The following is a 19,914-nucleotide window of genomic DNA, read 5'->3' on the forward strand; positions in this document are numbered from 1 at the left end:
TTAATTCAATAAAAGTACACAAAGTTGTTAAGCCAACAAATAAGAAAAAGTTATTGTAAAACGTTGGGGACTAGTGTAATAAACAGTCCATTGTCTCCTCTCTGTGTTCAAGAATTGTACATGCAGATATAGCCAATATAGAAACTATATTGGATCGAGTCAAGCTGAGTATGCCAATAGCCTGTTTTGGCACACGGTACTTGACTTGGGGGAATATTGGCATACTCTACTTGACTAGGGGGAATATTGGCATACTCTGCTTTACTAGGGGGAATATTGGCATACTCTGCTTTACTTATCAAGATATGCTTTTCTTAGAATTTTGAAATAATTTATATATATATACTAGCGGCTTCACCCCCGCCCCACTCTCGATGTCTCTAGGGGCATTTGAGGGAAGGAGAGAGCTAAAAATCTCCTTTACATTTAAGTTTTAAAAAGAAAAACTATGTAACAAAATCATGGTATTTTAAAGGACCAATAAGAAGCTTCATTGAAAGAAGAATCATAACAGTCCATCGATTAGTGAGATCTTTTATTTTGAAATTTTAATGGTTTTAGGCTAATTTTCGTAACTTTTATACTTTTGATAAATTATTGGCATACTATGCTTTACTTGATGAAATATTGGCACACGCTACTTGACTTGGGGGAATATTGGCATACTCTACTTGACTAGGGAGAATATTGGCACGCTCTGTTTTACTTGTTGCCATTGGCACATTCAGCTTGACTTGATCCACTATATTTGATAGGACATTAACATACTTCAATCAAAGAGTAGCTGCGCTAATGCTTACCCCTATTTTTTCAAGTTGAGTTGTTTATATTATCCTGTGTGCAGGGATCTTAAGGGATAAGACAATTGTCTATAAACTCACCATTACTGTAAACAAAATTACCCATTGTGCAGATTAATTAGTGGATATCTTTAAACACTGCTAGTTTTTAAAACGAAAGAAATATCTTGTTTTATAAAGATTACTCATTTGGGAACCATTATAATTTACAGTCCAATGTCCCCTCCCTCCCTGACTGTGTTCGTGTAATTACTAACGACAATGAAAAATCTCCACTCAACGAGCAATGGATATAATATATATGTGGATATATTGACAGGGAAATTTTGGCTGCTAACATGGACCTCATTTATGAGTCAGTTCGTTCGTCCAGTAAGTGGGGAGGGTATAGGGTAAAGGGGAAGTATGAGAGTATCACTATTTTAGCCAGCTGCGAGTATCAATTTATCAGAGTATATGAATATTTGGTGCAACATCCAAGCAATAATATATCGATTAACGGAGCTATCTAGGATTAAAGGGATACTTAAAATACTTACATGAATTAGGTTGTACTGTTCTTTATTTAATCTGAAATAGAAAAATTTGATTAAATTATGTTTTTATTTGAAAGCATCAAAATAATATAATAGTTATTCGCGCATTGTATTTTACTTTTAGACAGCTTTCCGTAGATATTAAAGTGAAAATTATAAAATTTAAAACAGATTTGTTAGCCCCGAGGGACCGAAGGCTCTGATTAAAAAATGCCTTAAATTTTGTGATTTTTATTTTAATATTCTTGGAAAATTGTCTGTAATACGATGCTACTCATGATATTTTAGTATGGCTAAGAACCGGATCTAATCCAGCGGATATGAATCGGCTTTTAAGCCATACTGAAAAAAATATATTACCTATATACACTATTGTCATAAAAAAATATGATTCTGAGATTCTGATTTTCTTGTTGTAGATCCCTCCTATGGATATTATGTTGCTCCAAATCATCCTCCAGAAACACGGATGGTAATACCTGAAAAAAAAATTTACAAAATGGATATAGAATCAGAAATCTAAAAGGATAAGACAATGGCCGATAAATTGATGTACAGTACATCCACAATAGTTATTGACAATGTTGTAAAATGTTGTCTATAAAACAATGCAATGCAATGAATTGCCATTCTTCAATCGCCTTAGAGTGCAAAGGCAGCAGTAAAAAGAAAAAAGAACAAATAAATTTTATTTCAATCACGTTGATTTCAATCACCGAAACCTCTCAAAAGAATTGTTTTTAAAAGCGAAGCTTTTCTATAATCAGGGTTTGTCCGCCCTTTACGTCCGTCCGAAACGAAGAGATTATTTTTTTATTTATGCATGTTAGAGTTGTCCTATCGATTTCAAACTTCTAAAAGTGTAAGTATGTCCTTAAACAATATCCTGTAATTAAACAGTTTTGCAACAAATTAACTTACAATTTTGTTCAGACATATACAAATTTATATTCTGCTTATTCAGTTCTGATTGACACTCTAAAAGTGTTAATATACGTTTATCCAACCTTTTCACTTTTATGGGTGTTGTTATCCTTGTTAAAACTAAAAGTGGTAAGCATTATCTACACAATTGAATTTCTCCTTTCAACTTTTTTTTTAACTTTAAAAGGTACAGTCCATCAATCTTTGTAAATAGAATCTCATTAGCTAATGCATTACAGATCAACAGATTGTCTGTAAACAACATTAGTTATAGAGATCACAGCTACTCTGTAATTAGGCAGGAATCTAAAGGGATAAGACAATGGCCGATAAATTGATGCAGTCGAATGCAATAAAAATGTAATTTTATTTCCAGAATGGCTTCAAAACCTGTTAATATCCGAATGAATAGAACCAGTTCTTAGCTATAAGGAAAATCTTGTATAGCATCGTATTACAGACAATTAAAAAATTAAACTAAAATAGAACTCATAAGATTATAACCGCTCATGTTAGCACTTGTCTTCGGCCTCTCGGGACTAACAAAACTGGTTTGAATCTTATATTTTTAAGCTGTTTATAATACGATGAAAAATCACTATTTTACAGGGGTTTTAAAGACAGGGATCTAAAGGGATAAGACAATGGCCAATATACATATAAAGATCTAAATCGCAATTCCTAATGCACAAAATTCCCCATTCTGTAGATTGAAACGTGGACACACTCAACTTAATAAACCTATTAAAAGTTCCAAAAGTTGTTTTTCCGATGAATAAGAAACAATAACGTTTTCTTATTCGTTGAAATAAAAACTTTGGGGACTTTTATTATATTTTGAGTAGTTGGTTTATAAAGTTGATTGTTCAAACGTTTCGGCCACTAATTTTAATCTACAGAAGGGTTAATTTTATGTGTCATCATTCGGGATGTACATCAATATATCTGCCATTGTCTTATCTCTTTAGATTCCTTGAAATTGGTGATTTCAGTAATCCAAACATAAGCTAGACAAAGTCACGAGAAATACATTTAAAAAATAGGCAGGGTGGGGATACAAAATCTACTTAAACCTAACCCCACCCCCTAAAAATCGCCATACAGAAATTAAATATTTTGATAGATTTATCATTTCTTAGCCAACTTATTAATGATTTCTATAAATACATACAAATAAAATAGTTCCTAAAATAAAAGCTATTATCTAATAATATTATAAAATTAATGAAAAATCATGTAAAGGCATTTTTCAAGCGATTTTCCACGAACATTTAAAAAATCATAAAATGAAAGAAATATGTCTACCTATATTAAGATGCGGTAAATAACTATTACCAACTTTATTTCATTTCAATTATCTTAATTTTTTGAGGTAAAAAATACAGGTATTTTTGTATCACGCCACTCTGTAAAAAATGCATGGTCTTTAAACCATTTATGGCAATGACACTCAAAGGTCATAGACAAAAAAAATGGGGGGGGGGGGGCAAGAGCGAATGGATGCGGTTACGATTTTAACCACTGCATATTAATCAGGGTTGCAGAGCTATATTTTAAACTAACAAAAATGTTTTCAAAATATTGGGTTAGTTGGTTTATTTTTAAGCAAGGATTAACTTTTACTAAAATTCACAATGCTCGATTTTTTCTCACCCATTCTGAATATTATACAACTAAAGTAGATAAAGCTACTATTTAAATAAAGTTTGCTTCCTAAATAATTTTTACATTATTGTTATTATAAAAGGGGTAGTATTTTTGTCTATAGCAATCTTTTAGGGGCACTTGAGCCAAGAAGGTTGGGGAAAAGGGAGGGGGGTGTCCCTCCACTTAAAAATTTGATTTTGAGAGGATTTTTTTTTTTTTTTGGAGGGACGAAATCGCTTTAGAGGGTGAAGCACCTAATAGTGATATCCGCCCCTAAAAAATAAAAGAGTTATAAACCTACCTGGACCTATAAAATGCTTCATTGTAAAGCAGAATCATTTTATTGGTTCAGCAGTTAGACAGACAGACAAACAACAGAAAATCTATAGACACAAACTATTAAAATTATTAAGAAAATAAGACAATATGTACGATTAATTGATGCAATTCCTAATGATGAAACAAAAAAATTACCCAAAGTACCCAAAATATGTAAAGCCATCGAATGAAAGAACTTTGAGGACCATTAAAATTACTGTCTAATAATTGAAATATACAGACAGATAGAGAGAAAAGAAGAGACAATAAAAAGTTTAACATTGCATTGCATTAAAATTTTGAGAAGCTTTGCTCCATGGAGAAAAAATGAGCAAGGAAAGAAATCTAAGCAACACATACACACACACACACACACACACACACATATCCTTAGTAACCATGAAAAACAGAAAAAAACTAAGGATAAAAAAACTGGTGTAGATATGACCAACACCACAACATATTGTGTCTTAATCCAGGAATCTAAAGGGATAAGACAATGGCCGATAAATTAATACATCTCCCCTTGGATGATACACAAAATTACCCCTTCTGTGTAATGCAATTAGTGGTTGAAACCATTGGACTCTCACCATGAACCAACCAATCAAAATTAAAAGTCCCCAAAGTTGTTAAGCCAACAAATAAGAAAACGTTATCATAAAAATTTGGGGACTAGTGTAATAAACAGCCCATTGTCCTCTCCCTCCCTGGTCTTGATCAAACTATAAAACACACATAGAAACACGTAAAAACAAGGACAATTTGGTTCATGTGTACTATAAGTGCAGCTATATCAGCTTTATTCTAGTTTATTAAAAAAAAACAGCAACCTGTGACATATGAAAAATGCAAATATTAAAAACATGAATATTCCTTAAACTTGATAACTAAAGATTTAAGGGGGAAGAAGGGGTAGCTGCCATTTTGAAAGCCAGCATTAATACATCCAGCTTTTTGTAAAAACCACTTCCAAAAAATAAAGTCATACCTAAAGTGACTGTCATATATACATTCAACACTGACATTTATACATCCATGTAATGTGGTAGAAAAAAATGCAAAATATTATCATGTACTCTTATAAAGTGAAACTCGTAGCTGGCTAAAATAATGATACACCCCATCCCCTCCCTTCCTACTGGATGAACAAACTGACCAATAAATAATATCCATGCTAGCAACCTAAATTTACGACAATTTTTCACCTGTCATAATATTCATGTAAATTCAATATCCATTTAAACAAAACTAGGGCCATGCCAAATTTATAGAGTAGAAGCTCTGCTAAATCACACAAAGACACACACACATACAAACACACACACACACATACACACACACACACAAACACAAACACACACACACACACACACACACACACACACACACATACACAAACACACACACACACACACGCACAACAGATTAGGCTGGGGGCAATAATTTCCCATATGTTACATTTATCTGAATTATAGTAAATTAACTATTTTCATCGGGGACTTTATTTGGACCCCTCCACTTAAAAATTTTGTTTTGTTAATATTAACATAAACGTTATTCCAGTTTGGCTTAGAAACCGATTACAGCCGGTTCTTAGTCATACTGAAAAAGTGTATAGAATCGTATTACAGACAATTTTTCACAAATATTAAAAAAGATAGCCACGACCTTAGATTGTGTGTGTGTGTTTAATCAAATCTTAAAATATATATAATAGAGGGGGAAGGGGGAAAATTAAAAAAAATTGTTTTAAATTTCTTAGACTAGTATTATTACTACTTAGTAAGGGAGAAGGGAATGGCAGTATATTAAATTAAAAACCCTACTTGTCCCCCAAAACTACAGACTACAAAAGGAAGACTTCATAAAACATACTTTAGGGGAAAAAATATTATTAATCAATGCCCTATCCCCCAATCCCTGATTATACACCTACAATGGATGTAGAATATACGTGGATATTATGACAGGGGAAAAATTTAGTAAATTGAGTTTGCTATTATGGAATTCATGTATTGGTCAGTTCATTCATTTAATAGGAGGAGGGGTGATGAGGGATTTTGTTATTTTATCCCGCTGCAATTTTCACTTTGTTAGAGAACATAAAAATGTGGTTTAACCTCCAAGTAATAATGAATCCATTACACCTACATATTGTATCTTCTGGCATTAAAAATCCTTCAATATCAAAAACAATTATAAAGTGACAGGGAGAAAAAATGTAGAAAAAAAACGTACAGGGGTATGACAATGTAGGAACAATATATCTTTCCTCTGGTTCTTATATGCCTTTGGAAGCTTATTTTTATAGAAGAGATATCTGCTATTTTCTGCAGGGATCTAAAGGGATAAGACAATGGCCGATTAATGATACACATACACCCCCAAAATTAAACTTACAATTAGTGTTAGTAACGTTCGGACACTTATTAAGCTAATCAATCAAAATTCAATAAAAGTCCCTGAAGTTGATAAGCAAACGAATAAGAATACGTTGTTATAAAACTTTGGGGACTAGTGCAAAAAACAGCCCAATGTCCCCTTTCTCCCTGCATTTTCTCCAGTTACAATAAAAATTACCTAAAAAGTAACTTTATAGAGATGCCTTTAGAAACTTATATGGAGGAAAAAATGTAAATAGACAAATAATTTTAGTTTACTAAAGAAGGAATTTCGTTTATTATTATTTAATGGAAGATTAAGGTATTATCCTCTTTGGAATTTTTTTTTCAATTTTGAAAATTTGAGTCCCCCCCCCCCCCCCCCCCCGACAGCGAACTATGAACTCTGGCCGTAGCGCTCGGCTCCCTAGGGGGGGGGGGGGGTACTCAAATTTTCAAAATTGAAAAAAAAATTTCTAAGAGGATAACGCCAAGATTAATTTATCTGCATTGTCAAATCCTTTAATTCTATTATACAAAGTAGTAAGGTTTTTTTTGTCTGCAGCTTAAGATCTCAATAACTACTAAACCAACCGATTGGGTTCTCTAATTTAGATAAGCTTCACACAGGTCTTGTGATGGCTTTAGACAATCATATTTTCAGATTTAAGTATTGGGATAGGTTTACACTTTTTTATAGCCCCTGGAGGCTAGGGGGGCGTAGTAGGGTTAAAGAAAATAATGTTGCGAGTAGCTAAGCCGTCAATAAAAATTTGACCATCAATATTTCTACACTAAGATGACATATGTGTCAATTTTCTATGTGTGTGTGTCTGTGTGAGTGTGTGTGTCTGTGTGTGTGTATGTGTGTGTGTATGTGTGTGTGTGTCTGTGTGTGTTTGTGTGAGTGTGTGTGTGTATGTGTGTGTGTAAGTGTGTGTGTATGTGTATATGTGTGTGTGTGTGTGTGTGTGTGTGTTGTCGAGCGGAAGGTCAAAGCATTAAATTTTGTAGTAGCCAGCGTAATGACAATTTTGAATACATTATTGATAACCATATTGGATATAATAATAATTAGATGTTGCACCAGATTTTTATGTAATCTGATAAAGTCATACTTTAATAACGATACCCCCCCCCCATCTTTACCCCATCCCCTCCTTCTGGATGAACAAACTGACCAATAAATTAGGCCATATTGACGACAAATTTTCCCCTGTCAATATATCCACGTATATCTTATATCCATTATAACCATAGACATATAAATCATGTACAGTACATATCAAGGATCTAAAGGGATAAGAGAATGCCCGATAAGTTGATGTACATACATAATGCTATTACAAAATTACCCATCTGTAGTATAAAATGAGTTGTTGAAACGTTTAGACACTCGACTTAATGAAACAACCAATAAAAATTCAATAAAAGTCCCCAATTCACTGTTCACATTCATAATATTAACAGGGATCTAAAGGGATAAGACAATGGCTGATAAATTTATGTATATCCCTAATGATGATACACAAATTTACACTTTCTGTAGATAAAAATTAGTGGTTGAAACGTTCGAACACTCAACTAAATGAACCAACCAATCAAAATTCAATAAAAGTCCCCAAGGTTGTAAAGAAGAAAACAATATAATAATACTTTGGGGACTAGGGATAAACATCCCAATGTCCCCTCCCTCCCTGCATACATATGACGTTCTTTAGCATCTACAATAGATTTATTATCATAGAAAGTCAATCAGACATAAATATCCGTCCAATTTAGAAAGAAATTTATAGCACATTTAGATTTAGATTTTAGTTTTTATTTTGTAACATATGATTCATTCATTTAATATCATAATACGAACTAAATTCTTCAATTTTAAGCCGAATGTACTAAAATGTTTGAAGACCAAACTATTTGACCCTGCAATTAACTCCTTGATTACTTTATTATGTCATATTATAACTTGATATAATTTGACACTGATAATATTAATACGTTTAAGACGCGTAGCAACTCTAATTTCTCTGTTCTTAATCATGACCAAACTATTTGACCCTACAACTAACTCCTTGAATACTTGTCTTATTATGTCTTGATATAATATGACACTAACAATATAAATATGTTTAAGAAGCGTAGCAACTCTATAACTATTGTATGTCCGTCCCATTCCTCTATTCTTAACCAAGACTAAATTATTTTTGATTAGATTATTTTATTAAGCAATAGGTGATGTTATTATAGAGTATCTAACTCTAAATATTGCAATAATAGTTATTTATCGCAACGTAATATAGACAGCTTTCCGCGGATATTAAAATGAGAAAAAAATAAAACTAGAAGGTCAGCGCTAAAAAAAACTGGCATAAATTCTATGATTTTTATTTTAATATTCGTAGAAAATTTTCTTTAATACGATGTTATGCATGACTTTTCAGTATAGCAGAGAACCGGTTCTAATTCAGCGGATATTAATCGGTTCCGAAGCCATAACCTATAACTTAATTGGACCTAGTAATTTGTTTCATTAAAATTAGACATTGTTTCTTACGTTGAGACATTTAGATCATTCCTAATGATAGATGTAGCTTCGCTATTAAAAACTTTTCAAGGTTTTAAATAATCAAGGCTACAAATTTGAAATAAATACACATAATAGATAAATAAATACTTGGATATTGCACAAGATTATTGGTACTTTCAGCTGGCTAATATAACGATACCCGCTCCCCTCCTCTACTACTAGAGGAACAAACTAACTAATAGATGAGTACTATATTAGCAACCTAAATTGACGACAAAATTTCCCATGTCATAATATCCACGTATGTCATATCCATTAAACACATATGCATGATTAAAATTATCATTTCTTTATGATTATGGGAAAATTTTAACATTTTTCCAAATCTAATATGGAAGAAACAGATCTATAGTATAGATGTATGAATATACAGACAACTACCTCCATTTCTTTTTCAAAGACCCCTTTCGTCAGCTTCTAAATTAATTTCTGCTACTTGGCTGTGTTAATATAAGTGACACCTTTGGTTGATTTTCAAAGAACCAATTTAGAGTCGGCACAAGGTCCTTGGATGGGGACATACACTTATTTTACCCATTTCTCCTCTAGTGTTTAATCTAATGCTTAAACAACCCCGTGATATATGTAAAGCTTAACTGAAAAACATATTATTAAATTAAAGAGTTGATAATCTTTCTAGATACTTTCTAATTGTTACAGGATTCATAAGTTTGAAATCGATAGTGTTATTCTAACATTGTATGCTTGGGATTTCCCACATTGAGGTAGGGGAGATTGGAATGTTTATTATACTAGTCTCCAGGGTTTTATAATTCGTTGGCTTAACAACTTTGGGGACTTTTAAATTTTTATTGGTTGATTCATTAAGTTCAGTGTCCACACGTTTCAACCAATTATCTTAACCTACAAATGTGGTAATTTTGTGTATCATATTTGGGGTTATGCAACAATTTATCGGCCATTGTCTTATCCTATTAGATCCATAGGGATTTCTTCTTTGAGCTGTGAAATATTAAAATGTTTAAGTGTTTGCATGTTTGATAAATCTAGTCCTTGATGATAAGACAGCCATTCACTGTTTAGTGTTTACATTTATCATATTAACAGGGATTTAAAGGGATAAGACAATGACTGATAAATTGATAAACATCCCCAATAATGATACACAAATTTACCCTTTCTGTAGATTAAAATTAGCGGTTGAAACGTTCGAACACTCAACTTAATGAATCAACCAATCAAAATTTAATAAAATTTTCCAAAATTGTTAGGCCAACAAATAAGAAAACGTTATTATAAAACTTTTGGGACTAGTGTAATAAACAGCCCAATGTCTCCTCACTCCCTGAATATTTAACAGTGGGGCTAGTCAAGCAAAACTAAATAATTTATCTTATTTTATAACTAGCTTCTAAGGACTTTGTATCTAAAGAAGAATTGGCTTAAGTCATATATATAGCTTTCCAAACAAGCATATATAAATACTAGTTTAGTCCCTAGATACTAGGGGCTCTGCTACCAAAGGTGGTGGAGGGGGGGGGGGTGTTGTATAACCTAATCAAGACAAATACTAAGCTTCCAAGAAAATTGTAAACCAGTCGGCCTAGGCATTAAGAAGATCTTAAAGGACATACAGGCACTTCAAATCCACGTACTTTTAAAATTATCAATTAAATCCGTTACCATCTGTAACGGATAGATCTTATCGCTAATTTAGGCAGGTTATAACAATTCTATCAATTTCAAACTTTGTAAGATGATTCCTGTAACAGTTTGGTACTTTCGAAACAAAGATTTCTATGACAAACAAGGTACAATGATTTTAGCGAAGCATCTCAATAATCAAGTCCTAAAAATGTAAGTATGTCCCCAAACAGTATTCTGTATTTATGCAATTCTGCAATAAATTTGTAAACAATTTAGTTTTTATACATATGCTTAAGTTAATATTCTGCTTATCAAGTTCTGACAATGTTCTAATGTTCTTTTATCCTGCCGTCAGATTTAGAGCTTTGCTTTTAAGGATGTAGACATCCTTGTTTCTATAAAAATCTCCTAAATAATTTAAATAAAATCCTTCTATCAACCACACTCTAATAAAACCAATGAGGTTGTTGTGTTATTCCCACAACTAAATTGTTGTTGTATGTATGGCTGTTTGTTGTCGTTGGCGGGTGTACAAACAAAACCGCTAAAATCTCGCGAACCACTCAACCGATATGGTTCTCCTTCACAGTAAGGCTTCTTATAGGTCCGGGAATAGATTATAGCTATTTTGGGGGAGGGTATCTCCACACTCCTAAGATTACTCCCCCTCCTAAAATCCTAAAATTGAAAATGAATGGGGTGGGGTCGACTTGCCCACCCCATCTTAAATGGCCCTAGAAACTTCACTATATAACAACTCTAAATCATTTTTCTTAAAAGGATTTTTTCAAAAGAAGCGATATGCTATTTAGCATAAATGATTAAACACTGATCCTGCTTGGTAGTAAATTGTTTTAAGGGGGTTAAAAATCTCCCTGAAAATGTAAGAATAACTATCCCTTTACATTTGATAAGAAACAATAATTATTATTTTGATTAGATGACATTTATTGTTAGAATGGTAGAATCCTATATTTTATAAGTGTACAAATACATCCGAAACACCCTTCCCCTCAATGGATGTAGGATATACGTGGATATTATGACAGGGGGAAAATTGTCATCAATTTAACAATTATCATTCATTGTCTTATCCCTGTCTTAAATTCCTGCCTTTTCTGGGTATAACGGCGAAGCTCTACTATTGTCTTTCCTCAACCTCAATTTTGAACTTGGTTAAAAGAAACCGAATTTTTTTGAGAGATTTTTACAATAAAATTGGGTGCTTTAATTGTACAAATGTAATCAGTTACTGGCATTCTAATTTTGTGCTTAAAATGATTTTGAAATGCCTATACGTTTGTTGTTATTGAAGCTAAAGGCTTCAAAGTTGGTGTATTGGGTCTACTTGTGGCAGTTAAAGCGGTGTATTGCTTGCTGGCTTTCTTTAAATCAATTTACAGCACTTTCTTCCAAAGAATTTTGCACTTAAACTTATTCCACGGAGCTTTAATTGTCCGAATTTTACGTAACCTAAAAGAATGACAAAAACATAAATTCTGCAAATATGTCCATAGGAGTGATTGACTGGTAATTTAAAGGATTTTACCATTGTTGTTAGACAATGCAACCCGTCAAGGGTATTTATTAATTAAATTTTATCAACATAATTCACATTGGGATAAGAGGGGACAATCAGTAATTTAAATTCTAAATACAGTTTAATCATGAACACTTGTGTCATGTAAATTTCGTAAGAGTAAATTATGTGTATCTTTATATAAAAAAAACTGGATGTGTGTATGTTTGTTTGTACCGAAGTATCTCGGTAACCGCTGAACTGGTCGGGTTCTCCTTAACAGGGTAGCTTCTCATAGGTCCCGGGAAGGTCTCTAACTATTTTGGGGGAGAATACCACCACCCTCCCAAGAGAAATCACATCGTATTATTTAAAAAAAAAAACATTTAAAGTGCCAATAGAGGCTTCTAGGGGCATAGCCGCTAGTGTTAAAAGAAGTGAATACTTATATACACTTTTTCATGAAGTTCATTGAATATCTTTAATTGTGCATAAATTTAAATACTCTGCTTTTTCCCCTAAATTACATCTAATTCTAAATCATTAATAATTTTTTTGAAAGAAACCATAATTTGAAGCCTCATAGGCCTTGAAATAGTGGGTGGGGATAGTTTTTTCTTTTCTTTATGATGCATAAACCATGCGGTGTGCCCAAACCCTCTGGGGCAATCCTGTATCCTATATTACCCAACCTAAAGTTAAACCAGAACACAAAAACTTCATCCTTCCTTATTTTCAATCTATTTCAAAATAAGAGGAAGGGTAAGTTTCTATAGTCGAAAAAGCATTTTGAGGGAAAAAGCTTATTGCTTACATGTTATTGTGATACACTTGCTATACGTCTCTGAGTATTATTTCAAAGGAACGAACCCAGTAAAAGTGTCGGACTGATTATGACGTAAAAAAAATAATTAGCCAATGAGAGGCCACTATAAATTTTACCATTGCATTGGTCAATAATGGCCTCTCATTGGCTAATTTTTTTTACGTCATAATCAGTCCGACACTATTACTGGGTTCCAAAAGAACGTGTCCTAACTTATAGGATCATAGACGTCCAATGGTTGGTGTTTATCCCCCTTCCCCCCTTGAACATTGAAACTCCACATTTTACCGATTCAAAATAAAAAGCTTGGACGTTCCTGTATAGGATCATGGGCGATGGGTGATTTCATCCTTTTTTTTTTTTAATTTAGATCAGAACTTTTAAAGTCTAACTTTTTTGTGATCCTTAGAAATTTTTTTTTTCTAAATTAATATATATATATTATATGCATAAATAGGTATATTAATATGTAATTGTACAGAATGTACCAAATAAACCCAGGACTTGTTTTCAAGGATTATATGTTGATTGTGTATTTCCTAAAAGATCTCTAAAAAGGCTGGAAGACTGTTCCACAAATTTCAGAAAAGTTAAATAAGTACCTAAGGATTTGGCTATTTGTTAGGGTATTCTACCCCCACCCCCAAGAACACAAAAGAAAAATTTTCTCAAATTTATCTATCAAAAAACAAAAATAAATATGGGAAAATCTCTTCAAGAGGCGAGTGCAAAGGAACTCATCTTTAATTTTTAGCTCTTTTTTTGGTACACCCAGTATATTAATGTACATACAACCAAACATACATACATACAAACACGACCTTTTGATGAAAATAAATTAATCTTTAATCTCTTTAACTCTTGCATACAATAGCACAAGTCATAAATCAAATGCCTTAGGTTTTTTAGATAAGTTTGATTCTCAATTTTTTTCTCTTATCATAGAAAGAGGGGACAATGGGCAGTTTATTACGCTAGTCCCCAAAGTTTTATAATAACGTTTTCTTATTCGTTGGCTTAACAACTTTGGGGCTTCATTAGGTTGAGTGTTCAAGCGTTGCAACCACTAATTTCAATCTACAGACAGGGTAATTTTGTGCATCATCATTGGTTTAACAGGACACTTATTTATCTATTATGTGACTTTTGCTTATAAGACTAAATGCTGAAAATGGAATAACATTTCTAGGAACTATTTTGTTCAGAGAGAAAACCTATTTATTTTTACCCATACAGAATTTATGGAATAATCCCTTTAATTATTCAGTGAATCGTATATAAACCCTCCCCCCTCCCAATAATATTCTAATTGTTATAATGTGATGATATATAAACCTGTAGGGCTTATATGTACATTATCTAACCTAACCTACTCCAAAAAGAAATATCAGAAAAACGAGTTTTCCATTTAAAAATAGAAGAAAGGAGTATATAGTGGTTGGGGGAACATGGAAAATTGACAATTTATGAGATACTGCTTAAAAAGTACAGATTGAAAATATATGCAGCATTAAGATAATAGTTCCATAAAGATTAATTGAAATCTAATTAGTGGAACCACAAAGTTAAATAAATCTAAATTATTATTCCAGTATAGCCTCGAAACCGGTTAACATCCGGTGGATTAGAACCGGTTCTCAGCCTTTATAGTATCGAATTACATCCAGTTTTATACGAATATAAAATATACAATCAAAAGATTAAAACCAGTTGTTTAGACCATGCCTTCGGCATCTCGGGGCTAAAAAACTGGTTTTTATCCTTTAATTGTACTTTTTTATATCCAGGGAAAGCTTTAATAATATAATACGATGCAATAGATAACTATTTCACATTCGTGCATGTTTCTTATGATCACTGGAAAGGCTCGACACGACGGGTTGTAATTTCCAGTGAAGTTTTGTCAAAATTCAACTTACCTGAAAAAAAATATTTTAAATAAATATAACAAGAAATAAAACAAATTTTATTACAACTTGTTTCAAAGTGGGGGTACATTAAAGAAGTCAGGGATCTAAAGGGATAAGACAATGGCCTTCAAAATTGATGTGCATCCCCAATAATGATGCATACAATTATCCTTCTGCAGATTACAATTAGTGGTTGCAACGTTTGTAAACTCAACTTTTTGAAACAACCGATAAAAAATCAATAAAAGTCCCCAAGGTTGTTAAACTAGCGAATAAGAAAAAGTAATTGGAAAACTTTGGGAACTAGTGTTAAAAACAGCCCAATGTTCCCTTCCTCTCTAAACAGATAATATATTTTGAAGCATTAGATCGCTGAAAGTTATTGAGCAACCAAAACCTTTTCTAAATAAATGAATTATTAAAAGCAGACGTACCAACAAATAATGCTTTAAGAGCATCTTAGCTACAAAAAAATCGACCTTTGAAATTGCTTCGCTAACATTGTTTGTTTATTACAATAGATTAATAAATCATCTCAAATGTATTTACATTAGAGGGATTCAAAATTATCTTAAATATCAGTCAGAAAAATATGACCACAAAATGTTATTATAATATAATATAATAAATAAACTAAATACAAAAAAAGTACCTCTGAGCCAAAATGATAGGCAAAAACAAACAAGATTTTTTACTTTCATCATAACAGTTTAAACTTTTTTTTTTCATGCTATACCTAATTAAAATCTAATCAAATTAGTTTTTATTATTAGGATTTATAGAACTATTGTACAAAATGTCTACATAAAGCTTGATATTTAAAAATGTATGATTATTGTAACACTCTAATTGACATACATACAACAAAATTATTCTAGGAATTTCGTCCAGAGTATCATTGGAATTAGGGATATGTCAATGGACGGAAAATTAATATTCTCCAAATTTTAAATGTGTTAATTATTTTTTTAATGACTTGTAATTAGATTTAAAGTTACCCCTTTCGTAGATTAAAATTAGTGGTTGAAACGTTTGAACATTCAACTTAATAAACCAACCAATCAAAATTCAGTAAAAGTCCCGAAAGTTACATATTAAGCTAATGAATAAGAAAACGTTATTTCAAAACTTTGGGGGCCAGTGTAATAAAAAGTCTATTGTCCCCTCGCTCTCTGGTTCAAATAATCAATTTTCAACTTATTTGATAATAATTCTTTGGCATATAAAATATAAAAATCAATTGATGTATTTCTTTTTATAAAAATCATTTATTTTCTTCCAATTTATCTATCCTTCCAACCCTGATATTGTCTAGAGGTAAAGAAAATTCCCTCATGACCCCCCCCCCCCCCGGGAATAATAAAGAAACCATGTCTGATGCGTGACGAACTAACCAGGGGGCCAGGGAGGAGTATTATTAAAAACTTTTGGCCGAAGTATCCTCATTGACGTCATATTACCTTCTAATATTGACGTCAATTTTGGGAAACAATTTTACCAGCTTCAGGAAGGGGATATTGGACTGGCAGCCAAAGTTTTAAAACCCTGTTATCTTATATGTTCTTTGGAAACTTTTATTATACTATTAGTGTACGAACTTTTCAACCAACAATTTTGTTCCTAATCGTTGAGGGTCCATTTTAAATTCATCGTTCATTCTCTTATCCATTAAAATCCTTGCTCATTCCTAAACCTTTAACATTAAAGAGTTTATATTGGTAGGTCAATATTTTATATCAATGGAAAAAATTTAATCTACGACCCTTTCTTCCCCCGTGTCCCTGAAAAAAATGTGTGAATAAATGTTGTTGTGTGCAGGGATCTTAAGGGATAAGACAATGGCCGATAAATTTATGTATATCCCTAATGATGATACACAAAATTACCCTTTATCTAGATTACAATTAGAGGTTGAAACATTTGGACACTCAACTTGAACCAACCAATCAGGGTTTAATAAAAGTCCCCAAAGTTGTTGAACCAACGATAAAAAACGTTATAATAGAACTTTGGGGACTAGTGTAATAAACATCCCAATATCCTTTTCCTCCCTGGTTCTGTGAGAGCACAGGATCTCAAGGAGGGAGGGGACATTGGACTTTTAATTACACCAGTCCCCAAAGTTTTATTATAACGTTTTCTTGAATTAATAACTTCGGGTACTTATTTTGATTGGTTTGTTTATTAAGACAAGCATCCAAACGTTTCAACCACTAAATGTAATCCACAAAGGGGATAATTTTGAGTATCATTATTGGGGATGTACTTCAATTAATCAGCTAATGTCTTATCCCTTTAGATCCCTGACAGGAACGGCCTTGATAAAAATGATGTCGGTCAAGAAAAAAAAAAGGTTTAGAATATTAGGGCATTAGGGATGCAGAGGGGAGTGCAGCTACTTCATAACTTACTAGCGGCTTCGCTAAAAAAAAGTGGGGAATTTTTTTCATTTTTAAGGGGTTGGGGGTGTCCCACCCCCAAGAAAATAGCCTAAAACCACCACAGGACCAGTACGTATATTCCCTGAAGAGTAGAATCCATTTGGTTCAGTGGTTACCGAAATCTTAAGGGACGGACAGACGATCAGACAGACAGACAGACAGACGGACAGACGCAGACAGACAGACGGACAGACGGACAGATAGACGGACGGACGGACGGACAGACATCATTCTACTTTGTATTATAGATATGTCAGAGAGAGCTGGGACAATGGGCTGTTTATTACACTAGTCCCCAAAGTCGTATAATAACATTTTCATATTGGTTTGCTGAACAACTTTCCGGACTTGTTGAATTTTGATTGGTTGGTTTCTTAAGTTGAGTGTTACTGTACAAACGTTTCTACCAATATTTTTAATCTACAGTAGGATTAATTTTGTGTATCATCATTGGTACATCAGACCTTTAAGTATCATGTCAGGTTTATGTCGACCATCCTATGGCATTGAATAGTAGTCATTGTTGCACCTTTATAATAAGTTGCTAGTTGCTTTGCCCATCACCTGGAAGGCCAAGAAAAAAAACCTAAAAAATGACTTCAAATTCACTTTTTAAAAGAAAGTAAACTATAAATTCATAAACTACTTAAAACATAAGAAAAGTTATCAAAATCAATGCTTTTTTGGCAAAAATTGCAAATGTTAAATATTTAACAATATTTATGGTCAAAGTTGACCTTGTTTAATGCAAATTTTACATCCAAAATAAATCCATTTTTATCCCAGAAAAATATTATAATTTGCATCTTATCATAAAAAGATTGAAAAATTTTTACTCTCATAAAGAAATAACTTTAGATATTTCTTAATATCCTTAACACCCCCCCCCCCCCACCACACACACACACACTTATTTATGACAAAATTTGAAACAAAGGAGGGGGGCTTTTTTTCCTAGGCCTAACCCCTGCAAGGGTCTTAAAACTGCGTGCCCTAACCCTGCGGGTCTACCAGTAACCAAATATAAACTAACCTTACCTAACCTGATGTAAAGAAATACTTACATATACAAAGGATAAACTAACCCCCCCCCCCCTTGTTTTTATTTTAATTTATCGAAATTTTTATAGAAACGATATCCGGCCATTTTCACTATCCGGCCGGATACCGGATATTGAAACTATCCGAATATACCGGATATCCGGCTGATTTTTAATTCCGGGTATCCGGTTATCCGACCGGATATCCCGTAATTTGCCAGATATCGAACGTTGGCAAGATATTCGTCCGGAAACGGATATCCAGCAATAGAAATCCGCCGGATATCCGGTATCCGGCCAAAAAAGTAGCCGGCCCAACTCTACTTTTAAGAATTTTGGTCAAGAATCTATTAAAAATTCATTAAGAGCATAAATATTTTAATTATATACTATCAAATCAATGGGGGGGGGGGGGGTAAAATAAGAAACGCCCTTCTTCAGAAACGCGACCACTAAACCTACTTTATTGTAGTAGAAACATAATCTAACTTCTTGAGGAAATTTAAAATAGCATCATAGACTGTTTATTATGGGAAAGTAATAGGCAAATTAGTTTTTCTTCAGCTAAAATATTCCAGGAATTTAAAGAGACAATGGCCGATAAATTGATGAAATCCCTAATGATGATACACAAAATTACCCCTTCTATAGATTACAATAAGTGGTTGAAACGATTGAACACTCAACTTTAGGGACCAACCAATAAAGATTTATTAAAATCCCCAATGAAATAGAAAACATTATTATAAAACTTTGGGTAATAGTTTAGTAAACATCCCTCTATGAAAATATTCCCATGAAATCTTTTTATAACAAAGCTTCAATAACAAGTATGATTTAATAGATTTACATTTTTCTTTCTTATTACTAACACAAAGTTGGTTTTGTTGCCCCAACTGAGCTAGCTTTCAACAGTCTAATATCTACCATATCATTGTTTACTTTTCAGATTTTATCATTTTCCTTTTTAAAAGCGAAGCTTGTCTTCCGTCCGTCCTTCCGTCGATTTTAAACTTTGCATGGTGATTCCTGTAGTAGTTAGGTACGATTTAGAAAGAGTAGCAACTCTATAATCATTACCAGAATGTCCTTACGTCCATTTTGAACATGTTGATTTTTTTCCTTTGTTAACAAAATTTTATGTGATATAATTATCCGATTGATCTGATTTTTGGTATATTGATTCCTGGGACAATAAAGTACAATATTATAAGCGAAGCAAAAAGTTTTTCAACAAATTTACTTACACTATTGCTTTGATTCTTATACATTTATATTCTGATTATTCAGTTCAGTCACTATACAAGTGTCAATGTCCGTTTGTCCTACCGTTTCAGTGCTTCGCTTTTATGAATATTGTCATCCTTGTTA

General features: G+C 32.7%; 1 protein-coding gene across 1 annotated transcript in view; it reads right to left on the minus strand.

Annotated features, from left to right (window-relative positions):
- Invadolysin (leishmanolysin-like peptidase, invadolysin) overlaps positions 1–19,914 on the minus strand; it is a 110,987-nt gene that overhangs the window by 43,391 nt on the left and 47,682 nt on the right. The window contains exons 2-3 of the mRNA XM_080174840.1: positions 1,697–1,815; positions 1,340–1,370 (exon numbers count right to left, since the gene is read on the minus strand). Coding sequence (XP_080030966.1) covers positions 1,340–1,370; positions 1,697–1,815 — 150 coding nt within the window. The remainder of the gene's footprint in view (positions 1–1,339; positions 1,371–1,696; positions 1,816–19,914) is intronic.

The sequence above is a fragment of the Acartia tonsa genome, chromosome 10 (genome assembly GCF_053477335.1).
Source record: "Acartia tonsa isolate MP-2025a chromosome 10, ASM5347733v1, whole genome shotgun sequence".
Classification (NCBI taxonomy): domain Eukaryota; kingdom Metazoa; phylum Arthropoda; class Copepoda; order Calanoida; family Acartiidae; genus Acartia; species Acartia tonsa.